The 14,982-nt window shown below is 39.6% G+C and overlaps 1 protein-coding gene across 1 annotated transcript in view; it reads left to right on the top strand.

Moving 5' to 3' along the window:
* Nucleotides 1-14,982, top strand: part of TOPAZ1 (testis and ovary specific PAZ domain containing 1) — a 71,198-nt gene that overhangs the window by 12,779 nt on the left and 43,437 nt on the right. Inside the window, exons 2-4 of the mRNA XM_036760479.1 lie at nucleotides 6,971-7,038; nucleotides 10,118-10,245; nucleotides 12,224-12,292. Of these exons, the coding sequence (XP_036616374.1) occupies nucleotides 6,971-7,038; nucleotides 10,118-10,245; nucleotides 12,224-12,292 (265 nt within the window). The remainder of the gene's footprint in view (nucleotides 1-6,970; nucleotides 7,039-10,117; nucleotides 10,246-12,223; nucleotides 12,293-14,982) is intronic.

Consider the following 14,982-nt stretch of genomic DNA (forward strand, 5'->3'; position numbering starts at 1 on the left):
ATTCTCTTCTTTCACTTCTCAGTAGCTTTTTCATAGCCCTTCATTCTGTGAATATTCTACTCCCTTGGTTTTCAGTGTCTCAGTCTGGCAGCAGATTATCGTTCGTTTCCTGTCCCCCCATGTGTGGTTAGTATCCAAGTCCTTTGTGATCTCCTTGGCTTCTAGGAGTTTATCCCTATGCAGATGATTGCTAAATCTCTCTATCTAGCCAGAATCTCTCTCAGTCCCCAGTTCTGTATACCATCTCCCTGTTGAATATCACCACTTGAATGTCCTGTTGGCATTCCAGACTTAGCAAACTCAGATACCACCCAGCTTCATACCCTCAGAATCTCCTTCGTTGTGGGATGGAGGGGGAGAGAGTGGCTTGTGGCCACGGAGTATCTGCCTGGGGTCCTGAAGATCATCTTCTGTATTTATTGAATTTGGGGGTACTAAAGAGGGCTAGAGTTGTCCATCATTACCTTCCATTCTTGGTACACGATGGGCCCCCCTCCTTTTTTTGATCATACTCTTCCTCAAGATCCTTTTATGGTGAGCAAACATTGGAAACATTCCGCAGTACCCACTGGGCCCCTGTGACTTGGATTCTTCAGAAGGAGGGTAGTGGCATTCCAGGGTACTACCACCAACAGAATGCATTACAGATCTTTTTCTTCTTTACTTGATGTTAGTACTCAGAGGGTTGGTGAACAAAGTTCTTTCTCTGGTTATTTGTATCAGGAGATCTTTCTTGAATCCCCAGGCTCTTCTTGTTGCTGTTTATGTCAAGACAGGCCCCAGCCTTGGATCACTCTCACCATTCATCATGGCCTTCATGTCTACACAGGTGCTGCTGAATGAAGTCCACTACAGATTTGTTTCATAACCTCAATGGGGCTCTCACTGCTTCTGGGCAATCCTGGTATTCTTCCTTTATCACCTCCACAGAGGCTCTACCAAACTTTCTAATCCCTCATCAAACCTCCTGTGGCTTGTGCCCTTCACCCCCTGACCCCCTACCACCAAGCTGAGAACCTTGCCTCACATTTTACTCTCTATGTTCCCCTCTTCCTCATCTCCTGTCACCCGGGTGCTTTTTGCCACTTTCTCCTCCTTCACCCCAGTCTCACATGATGAAGTGGCCAGCTCTCTGCATTTTCTCTGGCTGTCCCCCATGCCTAGAATGCTCTTCCTCCTCTGTACCAACTACTAACCTCCCTGGCTTCCTTTAAATTTCAACTAAAATCCCACCTTCTACAAGAAGCTTTCCTGATCCTCTCAATTCCAGTGCCTTTCCTGTTAATTATTTCCTGTTTTTCCTATATCTAGCTTCTGATTTGTATACATTATATACAAATATATATTTGTTTGAATGTAGTCTTCCCCATTAGATTATAAACTCCTTGAGGTTTTCTTTGTTTTGGGTTTTTTTGTATCGCTAAGACTTAGCACAGTCCCTGGCACATAGTAGGCACTTAATAAATATTGATTTATTAATTCTTGTACTGTCTTAACATATGCACAAACCTTTTCTATCCACCTCAAATTTAAGCAAAACTAAGCTGCTTTTACTAGTTTGGCCCCAGTTGTTTTTACTTTTAGGCAGGTTATTTTTAAATGTTTTTTTTTTTTTACAATTCCAGCTCTGGAATAAGCTATAAAGCAGCATTATGAGACACTGAGTTAACACTGACCTTTCTGCATAGAGCTTTGGCATATGCAGTCAGCGTGCTGTAATTTCTTCAGAACACTCTTGGGTGTGTTACTCCAAGTGTTCTACCATTACTCTTGTAATTCTTTCCTAGGAAAACCAGTGAGTTTAATAGCTCTAAATAGGAGAAAATAACTAACCCTAGAACTTTAAAATCTGTTTTAAGATATGTATGTTTATAGTGCCCTCCCTCTTTTTCCCCAGACCCAATTTTAAGATGAGTATAAAGATTTTTTTCCTTCCTGTAACTTTCCCTTTATCAGGCTGTCGAGTACCAAAAGAAGTCCTGAACTTATGAAAGGGAGAGGTCAGTGAGACGTAGTACAAAAGCTCTCTCCTTATCTTTGTTTTATAGGTGGCCAGGTCTGTAGGTAAGAAATTTTATGTATGTTGTCAGAAGCAGAACTAATTTCTGTCTCTTTTTTTTTTTAAAGTCTTTGTTATCTAACATTAATAATCTGCTCCCGGCTCTACCAGGCTGGAGTACTGCATTCTCTTCTCTCCCTGAGGGGCCCTTCTGCTCTGAAACCAGATCAGATTAAATCCTGCAGAATCCTGGCCTCTAAAGAGAAGCCAGTCTGGGCACCATTTTCCCATAATCCTTGGCTCCTTAAACACCCATCACCACACCCTTGTTGTGGTTTACTTATAGCTTAGGTTTTAGGTTTACATCTAAGATTTCTGCGTAAGAGCAGAAGGAGGGATTAGGAGAAAGGTAGAGGTACTCAGTATACAAAATGTTTGACATATAGGACCAATATTTTATGTCTGTACCCAAGAGAGCTGCTAAACATAAAAGATTCACAGTACACATTTACAGATTGACTTGACTAGATTCAGTCATTTAACTTATTACTGTTACAATCTGTAGGAGAATGTTGCAGACTTTGAATAACCAGGCCAGTCCCTTGGTAGTTTAGCTCAGAGATTATGATGAAATTAGGCCTGTGTTCTTCCAACAGTTAACAAAAAGAGAATTTCTTAGCTATCGTAGGGGAAGGATAGTCCACAAAGATATTCAGCAACAACAAGGTCTTGATTCATCAGTTATGTGCCCAGGATGGTCTACTACTTCAGGAAGGAGGCGCTAGCCCAGCCCATATAGTGGGGGATGGGTGGAAATGCCTGCTGCCACAAGCTTCAAAAAAATCTTTTCAGAGACCTTTCACTCCTGAAATGGCTTTAGCTGTTAATGGACAACCCGCCCTTGGAAATTTGCAAAGCCTGGCAGAGGTAGCTCTGAAAGAAGAAAATTAAACCAGGAAAATAGCAAAACCAAAATACAACAAACAATGTAATGGACCCTAAGAGAGTGGCTAAGTAATGGGAGAAAAAAGGCCAGAAATCCCAGGCTACACCGTCCCACGTTGGAAAGATCACTGGATCACAGTGGTTCCTCACTTTGTCACTGTCCATGCCACTGCCCAATCTGCTGCTAATGGGGCCCACTTCCACATGAGTTAGAAGGGAGCAAGCATGCATCAAGCACCTCCTCTGAGGCAGGCACTGTACGAAGTGCTTTACAGATATCTCCTATGATCCTCACAGCAACCCTGTGAAGAATGGAGGCACGCTTTAAATGACTTGCCCAGGGTCCCAGAGCTCTTAAGGGTGATGCTGGATTTGAACTCTTTCTCCCTGACTCCAGGCCCAGCACTTTGCCTGCTATCAGAAAGCAAACCATCTTTTTGTTTTCCAAGCTTTCTCTGGGAAGAAGCTGCCCTAGGGACTCGAAGGATACTGTACTGGACTTTCTGGATTACATTTAATCAAAGGGTTATACTGGGCCAGCCTCTCTGTCACTGCCCATGCCTCTGGGAGCTGTGCCACCGGGGCCTGTGGTGCCATCTTTTGTGATTGGGACAAAGCACTGTCTTCTTTTGCCAAACCTGGCAATCCCCCATCAGTGCTGGGACCCGAGTACTCCTATCAACAGCACCACCCCCCATGCTAAGAAGGAAGGAAAGTGTCTGTTATGTGCCAGATGCTGTAAGTGCTTTACAGAATACCCCATTTGATCCTCAAAGTATTTCTGGGACTTAGGCTCTATTATTATCTCCATTTTACAGTTAAGAAAACCAAGACAGGCATTACTACTACCCTGAGATCCCTGGGCACTCTCATGTCTGGGACTTGAGTTGCAGTCCTTTTTACCCAGTAACACAGTCCAGGGTATCACTGCCCCAGTTGATCCACGTATTAATGAAGTTAGGAATGTCCCTAATGGCATAGGTGACTCAAAGGGGTTTGATCAACCAGGCCAGAGCTTGGGTTTCTGTTCCTGTTGGTCGTCATCATTACCAGTGCAAAAAACAGCTCCTGCTGACTGCTCCCATTGAGGGACTCACATCTTGAAATCCTGGGGCTATTACTAAGGCTAAGGATGTCCAGATCCTTCTCCTATGCTCAGAGAGCAAAAGCAGACATTCAGCCAGGTACTCCTCGAGGCTAGTACATGGGCTCTATTTGCCATGTGCAGGCAGCTGCTTTTTCTGCCAGAGGTGAGGAGAATGACAGTTGGGGCTGGAGTTCCAGAGAGGCTCTAGCCTGCCCTTCCCTGGAAATGAGTGAGAGATGACCATTAGAGAGCAAGAAAAGTCATCTCTATTTTTAAACCAAAGCCTCACCTGCCATGGCATCTTTTTTTCTGTATCCACAGTTGTAGAAAGAGCTAGGGCCCAGGGTGGATGTCCAGCCTTGAGTTCCAATAAAGTCCATGTGTTACAGCTCCCAGTGGCCTCCTAGATATCACATTAAAAATCCCAAGTACCAGGGCTGCTAGGTGGTGCAGTGAGTGGAGCCCTGCCCCGGAGTCAAGAGGACCTGAGTTCAAATGTGGCCTCAGACACTTGACACTCTAGCTATGTGACGTTGAGCAAGTTACTTAACTTGAATTGCCTTCCCTTCTCTACAAAAAAAAAACAAACCCAAGTATTTCCTAGAGCACAGTTTTTTCAAAACCAAATTACCCCACTCACACAAATCTCACAGTATTTATAAACTTAGTATTTGTCCAAATAAAAAAATCATTGCTTTTAGAACACCATGGTACAGGGGGATCAGAGTTGCATTACAGCTAAATTCCCTAATGTTTGGAGAAGTGTCAGCTTTTGTCTTTTTCTGCTTGGGGGAAAATACTTTCCATCCCCCAAATAATTCCTTCCTTGCTGTTTCAAAGGGCAGTTGAGTTATGAGGAAATCCTTTAGAAATTGCAGTTTTTAAAGAGAGAGAGAGAGAAACCAATCAGTATGTCAGAACCACCTGAAAATAAATATATGCAGTGTTCCTCACCTCTGCAGACAAGTAGGGGGAGATGTCTTCTCAAATGGCTTCTTTGAGGCCATACTTGTTTAATTTTTGCAACATTCTCTTTGTTTTGTGTTTGTTATTCCTTCATTTACACTCTTGCAGTTGTGTAGATTGTTTTCTTGGATTTACTTCACTCTATCAGTTCCTATGTCTCTCCATGCTTCTCAGTATTCAGCATTCATTGTTTATCTTAGCACGGCAACATTCCATAGTTTGTTTTGCCATTCTTCAGTCCATGGACATCTGCTCTGTTTGCATCTCTGCCAGTGTCTTCCTATAATTTTTCTTTGAGGCCATGATTGTTCTTAGTAACTTTGCAGCATTCTTTTGTGGTTCTTTCCGTTTATGTTGCTGGAGTCATGTGTGTTTTTTCAGCTCTTTACTTCATTCTGCCTCAGTTTATGTATATCTTAATACGCTTCTCTGTAGTCATCATATTTGTCATTTGTTATAGTTCTCTCGTACTCCATTTTCTGCAGTGGGCTTAGCCATTTCTCAGTCAGTGGGCCTCTTCTTTACTTGTAGTTCTTTGCTATCACAAAATGTGCTGTGATAAATATGGTGGTGTACATGTGGGCTTTCTGTTAAATTTATAAATAGATTTTGTGATTGACCCCTTTTTTGTGTTAATTTCCTAATTGTTCCCTCTCTGGGGTATCTACTTAATAGTAGAATCTGGGTGTGGACATTTTAGTCACTTTATTTGCATTTTCCCAAATTGCTTTCCAAGATGGTTGTACCAACTTATAGCACTGGCAATAATGCACTAGTATTCCAGTCTTCTCATAATCTTCCCCATATTGATAAAGAAAAGGCAAAGAGCTAGTTCAGACTGCAAGGCAGGAGATTATGGTAGCCATTCTTACCACCACAGAGGCTGATATTTAAATCTCATTAGAGCATAAAGCAGTTTGTAGATCTGCTATTTGGGCTTTTTACATTTCATCTTTGTTCTTTACTGTCCAAACAATCTCTGGTACATGTCTGCTATTAAAACTGCCAGGCTTGGGCCAGTCCTTTTGTTGGTGGAGGTCCTTTCCAGTGCAAAAGCTTCCTCTGCTACCAGCTAGCTTCACTGATTGGACCCAGGAATTCTGGACCTCTTGAACTCACAAAGTTTGCTCTATGCCTCAGTCCATTCATTCCAGCATCAATGCTCATTCACCAAAGATCAGGAATGAACAAACACAAAAAAATGGAAAGGCTACCAGAGACCCAAACACAAAGCACTCTTAATTGAGTTTCCCTCCACCAGATGCCATATGGGTGAAATTCCCCTGATGTGGGACTAGAGTGGAGAGAGGTCAGTCCTTCCCCACCTTGCACTGGAAATCCAGAATTCCAAGATGCCATCTGAGAGTGGAAGGAAGAGAGCCAGCTGGGAAGTCTCTATTAGGCTTGATGGGTAGGGGAAAGGAAGAGAGACTTGGAAATGAGCGTGGCATAAAGGTATCAGTATGAGTGTCTGCTGTATGCATGGAAGAACAGAGATTTACAAGAATAAGCATTCTGCTTCTGAGGAATGTAGAGATTCATGTGTAAGATCCTGGGTTGAGAGCTGGAAGGAATGATGGAGAGGATGACTGAGAAGTCATCAGGTTCAGTCTGCTCATTTTACAGATGAGAAAACTGAGATTCCAGGCGGCCCATGATGTGTCCAAGTTCACATTGAAAGTTAATAGTAAGTGGTAGAATTTGGATTTGAACCTAGGTCAGTAACGCCGATTTGTGTAAATGCTTTATACTTCAATGTATTTTTTTATTTCAAAAACTATGATTAAATGCCAAATAATGGTATAGGTAAATGTAATTCAAAGGATGTGGAGATATTTCTGTAGACTGGAGTATTGGGTAAGGCTTTACAGAGGATTAGCATTTGAACTAGGCGTACTGCACTATTTGTAGCCAGTGAGAGGTATCATTTGATTATAAATTTTGATTTTTAAATTTTATTTGCTTTATAATAGAGAATTTCCTGCACAGGACCATGGATCATTGACATCAGAAGTCTGTTCCAGTGCTTCATTTATAGCTGGTAATAACTTTCATTTTCAAAATTATGATGTAATTAATAATACTAAAAAATGTTAAATCATTTTTGGGCTTCATCAAAAGTTAGTTCACTCGGACAAATTCATTTTAGAACCTGTTAAGTAGCTGTGATCTGAAAAAGGCTTTTTCAGAGTTTAATCTTCAAGGAAACATCTTCTAGGTGTTCACTGAATTATTTTTGTGATTTTTTTTTCTAAAGTCTTAAAATAACTTTAAATCTGACATTTGCTTTAAAGACATGGCTTAGTTGATTATACTTTTTGAGCTGCCACATTTAGAGATTTTCTTAAAACTGCTTGGCCTTACTAAGGTCATATGATCCATTGTTATTGATATACTGTTAAAGTGAGTTATGTCACTTCACTTGGATGGGCATGTGCTATCACGCCAGTACTCTCCCAGATGCTCCTAAAATCCACTTGTACTTGCCCGTCTTTTGCAACTTTTGCTCATTATCCCATAACTTTCGTAGGGATTTACCTGATGTCCTTGGGAAGAGCCTCCTTCCAGTTCCTTAACATTGCAGAGAGATCAGTGGAATACCTTGGTCATCTCTTATTTTGTGATTGGCCTTTTTTCATATTAATTTATCTTTCTGCTGAACTCCTTTATACCACTCATCTTGCCCAATTCTTGTTTATAATGCTTTGCAAGCTGTTCACACCTCTCCCGGGTCACTCCATTACCCATTGGGTAGCTCTCAAATTTAATTCTTTAGATATATTGTATTCTGTGACTTATAGTCACATAGCATCCTTGAATGTTGTTATTTTTTTTAAATAAGCCTTTGTTTTGGAGAGAAACTTGGAGGCATTAAAAGCACCAGACAACGCTCCAAAGGCAATCCATCCCTCTATCTTGTGCTCAATTCTAAACCTATCTCATTGTCCATTTCCTGTATTTGCCTGAGATACATATGTACTGATAGAGCACTATGGAGTTGACAGTCAAGCCTCTTTTAATAGTATATACGGTAAGCATTCTTCATCCACTGGCTATTTCTTGTATGGATAGTTAGGCCAAACTCTTGAGCAATTACAGATCTTGCCTACACCAGGTGTAGGCCTTGGAAGCAATTGGCACAATGATATCTTCAAAAAGGACTTATCCAGAGGACTTGCTCCTCGGACTCTCCAGTGGACCTCCTCTCAGTGGTGAACGCTTCTAGCGAAAATGTCTCCCTGGTTTATTCCTCTCTTGATATCACCAGACAGAAGGTTGTTTTAAAAAAAAAAAAGTTTAACTTAGATCTTGCAAGGTGATTTTGACATGGGCTTGGGAGATGCTTTGTGAGCCTTGAAGGCTACATTTTCCTTTGCTTGGTCAAATGTGTTTTTTAGATTGAGGGGTGGAGCCCAAAGCTATGACTTCCTTGGTGTAGGGAGCTCCCTATGATGAGTTTAGCACCTTCTCACTATCTCATTAACTGAGAATGTTGCCCTAGGCTCTGAGAGGTTAAGAACTTAGCCAGAATTACTTAGTCAATTATGTTTCAAGGTGGTATATAAACCATACCCTCTTGACAATCTTTTTTTTTTAAATAGTCAAAAACCCAATAGCCCAGTTAAATGCTATATTTGTTCTTTCCCTTTCCCTCTCCTTTACTTGCCCACTTTTAAATTTTATTGCAGTTAACAAACACTTATTTTCTCTACCTTCCACCTGCTGCCATTATTATAGAAAACAAAACCCTCATGAGGAAAATACACACAGTCAAGCAAACACATTTTGACATGGCCACTGTCAGAATTTGCCTTATTCTGAATCTTAAATCGGTTACCTGTCTGTCAGGAGATGTCAGTCTTGGTGCCCTGGAATCCTAGTTGGTCATTGCATCGATCAGGGTTCTTAAATCCTTCAGCGTTATTTATATTATTGTTGTGTTGATTGTTCTCCTGGTTCTGCTCCCTTCACTTTGTGTTGATTCATACAAGTCTTTTCCATGAAGCCATAGTGTTCATCATTTCTTTTAGCACAATAACTTCCATGAGATTGCATGCATTCAGTGTTGGCCAATTAATGGGCACCTCCTTAGTTTCCAGTTCTTTGCCACTTCAGAAAGAACTGCTATAAATATTTTTGGATATATAGCTCCTTTTCCTTTCTAGCTGTTTGCTTGGATTTCTTCCTCTGAAAAGTACCTGTTCATTTCCTTTGGCAAGTGATTGAACTCTTCATAGTCCTATGCAGCTCTCTAAATTTGTAATTTACAAAAAAAAAAAAAAAGAAAAGGTAACAATCTGCATTGATAGAGGGAGTTTCCATACCAGGAGTCCCTTACAGTGATGAAATCATAGGTCCAGACCAGGAAGAAACTGTGTATTTTCTTCATTTTCTTTTCTGTCCAACTGCTTGGCGAGGAAATAAAGTGTTTGCTGATTGACATGGTTTCTAGGCCCTTTTGGTCTCCTTGTTATAGTAGTTGATTTATGCATATTAAACTCCTTTAGAAGATGGGGATAGCTTTCTGTGATCTGTTCTTTTATCTATTTCCTTTTCTTTTTTTCAGTTGGTAGTGTGTTTTGGATTTTTCTCAGTTGCACATTCATGTCTCATTTTTATTCTAATTTTGTATTTTTTTGCTCTGATAAATTTTTTGCTTTTTTGATTTTTAATCTGATAAATCTATAGTTTCCTAGACACAGACAGGTATTCGCCTCATCAGTATCCAGTTGTTTCCTATATGTTAAAATGTAATGAACTTAGTTTTTATAGCTTTATACTGTTTTCTGTTTTATTACCTTTCTGATTCTTTTATCAAAGAAAATATCCGTACTATATAAGCATGAAGCTTTTTTTATTGTCTGCAAGCCTTTTACCTCTCTCTTACTTTAGAGCGGCTATGTCATGCTATTGATTAATTATGGAGAGCTCTACCTGGGTTATTTGTGTAGAGGAATTTTTTTTTGTTTAATTTGGAAATTATAATTCATTTAAATTATTAATCCATTAAATCTTAATCATTGAGTTCTTGGTTCATTTGTATAACATTCTTTGTGCCTTTAAATAACTGGGTCTCTATACAATTGAAGCTTTTACAGTTGAATATTTCATCTTTCCAGCAAATGAGATTAAGCATGATTCTCCAGTTCTGAATAATTCTTTGGGAAGAATTACTAATGAGACCTCTGAGGATGAAAAACCAGCAGAGTTAAACGAGCATAAAAAGGGGCTGGACGTGGATGAGAAGGTATTTTGGGAAAGTGTGGCCTTTCTTCTTTCTCCTTAGTCATAATGCTATACTAGAACCCAGCCAGCAAAGATAATATCCATGTATAGGTCTAGGGAAGACTTGGTTCTACTTAAAAATACCACCTTGTCAGTTTCACAGCACAGTTGCTTTATGTGTTTGGTGGGCCTGGAGTCAGGAAGCACCTGAGTTCAGATCCACCCTCAGACACTGATCTGTGTGACCATAGACAAGTCACTTAACTTCTGTTTGCCCCAGTTTCCTCAACTGTGAAGTGAAGCTAATGCTAGCAGCTTCCTCCCAGGGTGGTTGTGAGGATCAGATTGGATGATAATAGTAAAGTGCTTAGCACAGTGCCTGGTGTATAGTAAGCACTATATCAGAATCCTGTTTTTCTGAATGCCAGGTAACTAAGATGTATACATACATGCGTAAATGTATATGTTAGCTTAAAGTCACTGGGCTTTGACTTCGTGTAGGAATCCAAGTAGAGGATAGAATTGTTACAGTTACATTAGCTTATCTGGTGTATAGTAATTGTTAACATACTTGCTAGTGGACATTTTTGTAGCTAAACTTTAGCCTTCAAAAACTGCTTTTTTAATAGCTCCCATTTATAAAAAATTTTAGTGTTTACAGCATGCTTCACATGCATTTTCTCATTCGATTCTCACAAACTTCTAAAGATAGTTTCTGTCATTATCTTCATTTTTCAGATGAAGAAACTGAGGCTTAATGAGGTTAAGAGTCACATAGCTGGTTAAACGCCTGAGTTGGGATTTGAACTAGGATCTTCCTGATGCCAGGTCCCACACTCTTGGATGCTGTACCTTGCTGCTGAATCTGTAGCTAGTCAGCATTCTTCAGGTGTCTCAATCCATTAACTCTAAGACTTAACAAAGACAAAGTGTTTTTTCAGAATCCTCTTCTTCATCCACACTACTTTGCTTCTTAGAGACTATGTATGTCCTAGAAGTGTTGATTTCTGTATGCTACCTCCATATAGTAAAATCTATATTTGACAAAGGAATATGAAACTAAAGAACTTGCCATATTTAAGCCCAAGGTATGTAGGATGATCCAAACTGCCAGTGTTCCTCTTGATGTCTAGCATGGTTTTCATTAGGAAGAAAGTAAAAAATGACTTTCCTTCCTCACTCTTACTGTTTTGTGTTTTGTTTTTTTAGAGGGGGAAGGCAGGGCATTTGGGGTTAAGTGACTTGCCCAAGGTCAAGTAAGTGTGTCAAGTGTCTGAGGGCAGATTTGAACTCAGGTCCTCCTGACTCCAGGGTCAGTGCTCTACTCACTGTGCCACCTAACTGCCCCTCCTTCCTTACTCTTTTATGTCTTGTGCATAGGAAACAAAACCAAAAGACAGAAACCAGCACTTAAGAGCTATAGTCTCATTATCTATTAGGCACATTATATTAAGGAGAGCCTCAGGTGCCTGGGTTTAAAGATTTCTAAATTGTTGACAGTTACGTGAAACAAAATAATCATACAATTAAACAACTATAGTCATAGGGTTTTTTTTAATTATCAGTAAAATGTTTTCCTTGTTATCTAAAAGTGTTTAAATATTTCTAGTAAATTATAAATTTCACAACAGTTTTTGAAAAATGAAAAGCAACATTGATCTAGCTTAGCATTTTGTTTTAAATATTAGAAGAAACAACCTGACTTCTCGGAACTTTTACATTTTGGCTTTTGTGATCTAAGTTCAAAGTGAACCTGAGAAATGTGTTGCTTAATCTGTGATTACTATTTAGCTTCAGCTGGCTATGTAAAATAATGGAAAGGTGCAGCGAGCCTCTAACTTTTTAAAGCTCTGTAGAAATTAATTCTTGAACTTTGACAAAATGTAGCTTGATAATTAGTTGCTATAAAATTAGCATACTGTTAAACGTAGCTTTTGGAAATGACACTGATAATAACACTAATTTTCATCTAAATGTGTCTAACCCTGATCTCTTCACAGTGTAAATTTTCAGGTAGTGTGGCAATAAAAGAAGAAAAAGAAAACATTTATGAAGTTGAGAAAAGGTTTGTCAGAATGTTGTTAAAGCACCGTAATTTTACATGATATTTTAAAAGGTATTAATATAATTTGTAACTTAAACAATGGGCCAAATATGAGACATAATTTATTTAACATGTCAAACTGAGTATGATTACACACTGTGGTAATTGTTGCTATTTACCAAAAGAGAATTAGAAGGGTTCTTCGGTGAACTAGCATATATGTATCTGAGTCAGAAAACATGGCTAAAGAAAGAGGGACTGGAGGAGATGTTAGCTAATACTATAAGGGGAAGTGCATGTCCTTCTGAATGTCATAAAAACATATATAAGTTTGGACACAATTGGATGACTTTCTCTTCTAGACTAGTGTGTTCCCCCAATATATCTTGAGGAGTACATTTCAAAATAATAAAATTTAAAGCTGGTGTAAACTTTACATTTTCTAGTTCAATTCCCTTCTTTTGCTGAGGAAACTGAAGCCCTGAAAAGCAAAATAGCCAAAAAATTAAAGATAATTATTATTGGAAGAAGCTAGGTAAGAGCTAGGTCGGTACACAATATTTCAAGCTTCATAAATTGCCATATAGGATTATAAAATTTTAAAACAAGGAAGCATATTAGAGGTCAGTCTAGCCTAGGTCCGTCTGTCCCCCATCCCCCCCGGTCATTTTATAGATGAAGAAAGAGAGGCCCAGAAATAAATGACTTGGCCAAGGTCATATTGTTGGTAACCCAGTTCTTTTACCTGCAAATGCATTGTTCTCTTTCCCCCATTTCATGCTTTCATGAGCTAATCAGTTGAAGAATCTAGTCAATCTTTCTTCTTTTTAAGAAAAACAAACTTCAGATGATGGATGAATTGAGCTTACAGAGCAGTGTATATTTCTTGTATAAAATCTAAGTCATCTTGGCTCTGCCAGTACCTAGCTCTTTAATTATGGGTAAATTGCCTAACTTCTCCAGGCTTCAGTTTCCTCATCTTTATGATAATAGTATTGTTGCTATCTTCCATGTTCAGATTTTGTGATTCTATCCTACTTTAAATTAGGCTCATCCTTAAACCTAAGAGGGGCAGGAATCCTTTCCTACCCCAACCTAGCTTTTCACCAGAAGTGATTGGATGGCGAAATGTGGACTGATAAATTCCTTGTTATTAAAAACAAAACAAACACAGCTCTTAATTCCCAGTTTTCCCTTCTGTCTCCAGACTTGTTCCTCCTTCTGACTTCATTATTTTCATCACTTTCCTGTTTTCAAAACCTTGGTGTTACTTTGGACTTCTTATCTTCTCATTTCTTGCCTGTTACCTCAGTAAATAGTTGGGAATGTTATGGATTAGATGAGACCTGTAGGCCCTTCCAACTCATGAATTGTCCTGTGGGTTCTGCCCGCCTCATACTTTGTGCACCAACCCTTGATCCAGTGTCACTGTCACTGCCCTGACAGGAGCCTGCACTGCTTCCGGCTCAGACTGTGGCCATAGCCTCTCCCCTTCAGCCGGTCTTTGACATGACTCTCAGACAGCCATTGTCACTCTTGTTCAGAACCCAGAAATGGCTGTCAGCTTCTAATCCAGCTCAAACCCCTCATGGCTTCCCAGTCTTCTTTTTTTATCCTGTTTACTTAAATTTTGCGAGCACTTGATAAATGCCTGCTCCATGCCTGGCACTGTGTTCTATGCTTGGGGCACAAAACCAAGTAGCATTTGCCTTCAGAGAGCTGGCGATCACTTTGGGGAAGCAGCATGTGCACAAATAAAAAGCTGTAGGCTATACATAGGGAGTATGTACAAAAGGATGTTTGGGGGAGGGTGCTGGCACCTGAGGATCAGATGAGGCTTCCCATACAGAAAAGTACTGAAGGGGAGCTATGAAGGAAGGTGATTCCAAGAGGCAGGAAGGCATTTCAGATTTGAGAAGTAGCCTGTCCAAAAGAATGGGGCCAGGAGATGGAATACCTTATACGGGAAGCCCCAGAAAGGCCACCATGGTTCTGTCCACAAAGAGGAGCGATGTGCAGGTTCCCAGTTGTGGCTTTGGTACCCTCGGAAATCATCAAGTACTCTTCTTCCCTTGATTCTTACCAGGTGATCCCTCATCCTGATGGCATATATGGCTCCCTCTTACCATTTTTTGGTGGGAAAGGAGCTGATTTCTTCGTAGAACATTCATCTTCCTTCTTGTTAAGTAAAAAAATTTCTTAACCCCAAATAAAAAAAAGCATTTCTGAATAAAAAGTAGAGCCAAAAAGGATTATTCATGAAACTGTTCCTATGCAGTTTGTTTTTCCTTCTAAGTATGTAATAAATTCATCATGTAACTTTCAAAACTGTCCTCATCTCTGTTTACTTCTGGCCTTCCTTCTGTTCTATTCTGGGCATTTTTTTTAAATGCTTAGTCTATTTTTCTTTTTTTTTTTTTTAAATACACCTGTTACTGACTTCTCTCCTTCACCAAAGTTGGGAGAGAAGGAAGAAAAGACAAAAACAAAACCCTTGTAACAAATATGCATAGATAAGCAAAACAAATTCCTACGTTGGCCATGTTCAGAAATGTACATCTCTGTGTCTTGAGTTTATCACTTCCCAATCAAGTGGGTAGAAGGTATCATTAGTGGTCCTATGGAATCATGGTTGGTCCATTACATGAATTGGCTCTTAAGTTTTTCAAAGTTGTTTTTCTTTAGTAGTGTTGTTCTTGTATAAATTGTTCTGCA

This window comes from Trichosurus vulpecula, chromosome 5 (genome assembly GCF_011100635.1).
Source record: "Trichosurus vulpecula isolate mTriVul1 chromosome 5, mTriVul1.pri, whole genome shotgun sequence".
Taxonomy (NCBI): domain Eukaryota; kingdom Metazoa; phylum Chordata; class Mammalia; order Diprotodontia; family Phalangeridae; genus Trichosurus; species Trichosurus vulpecula.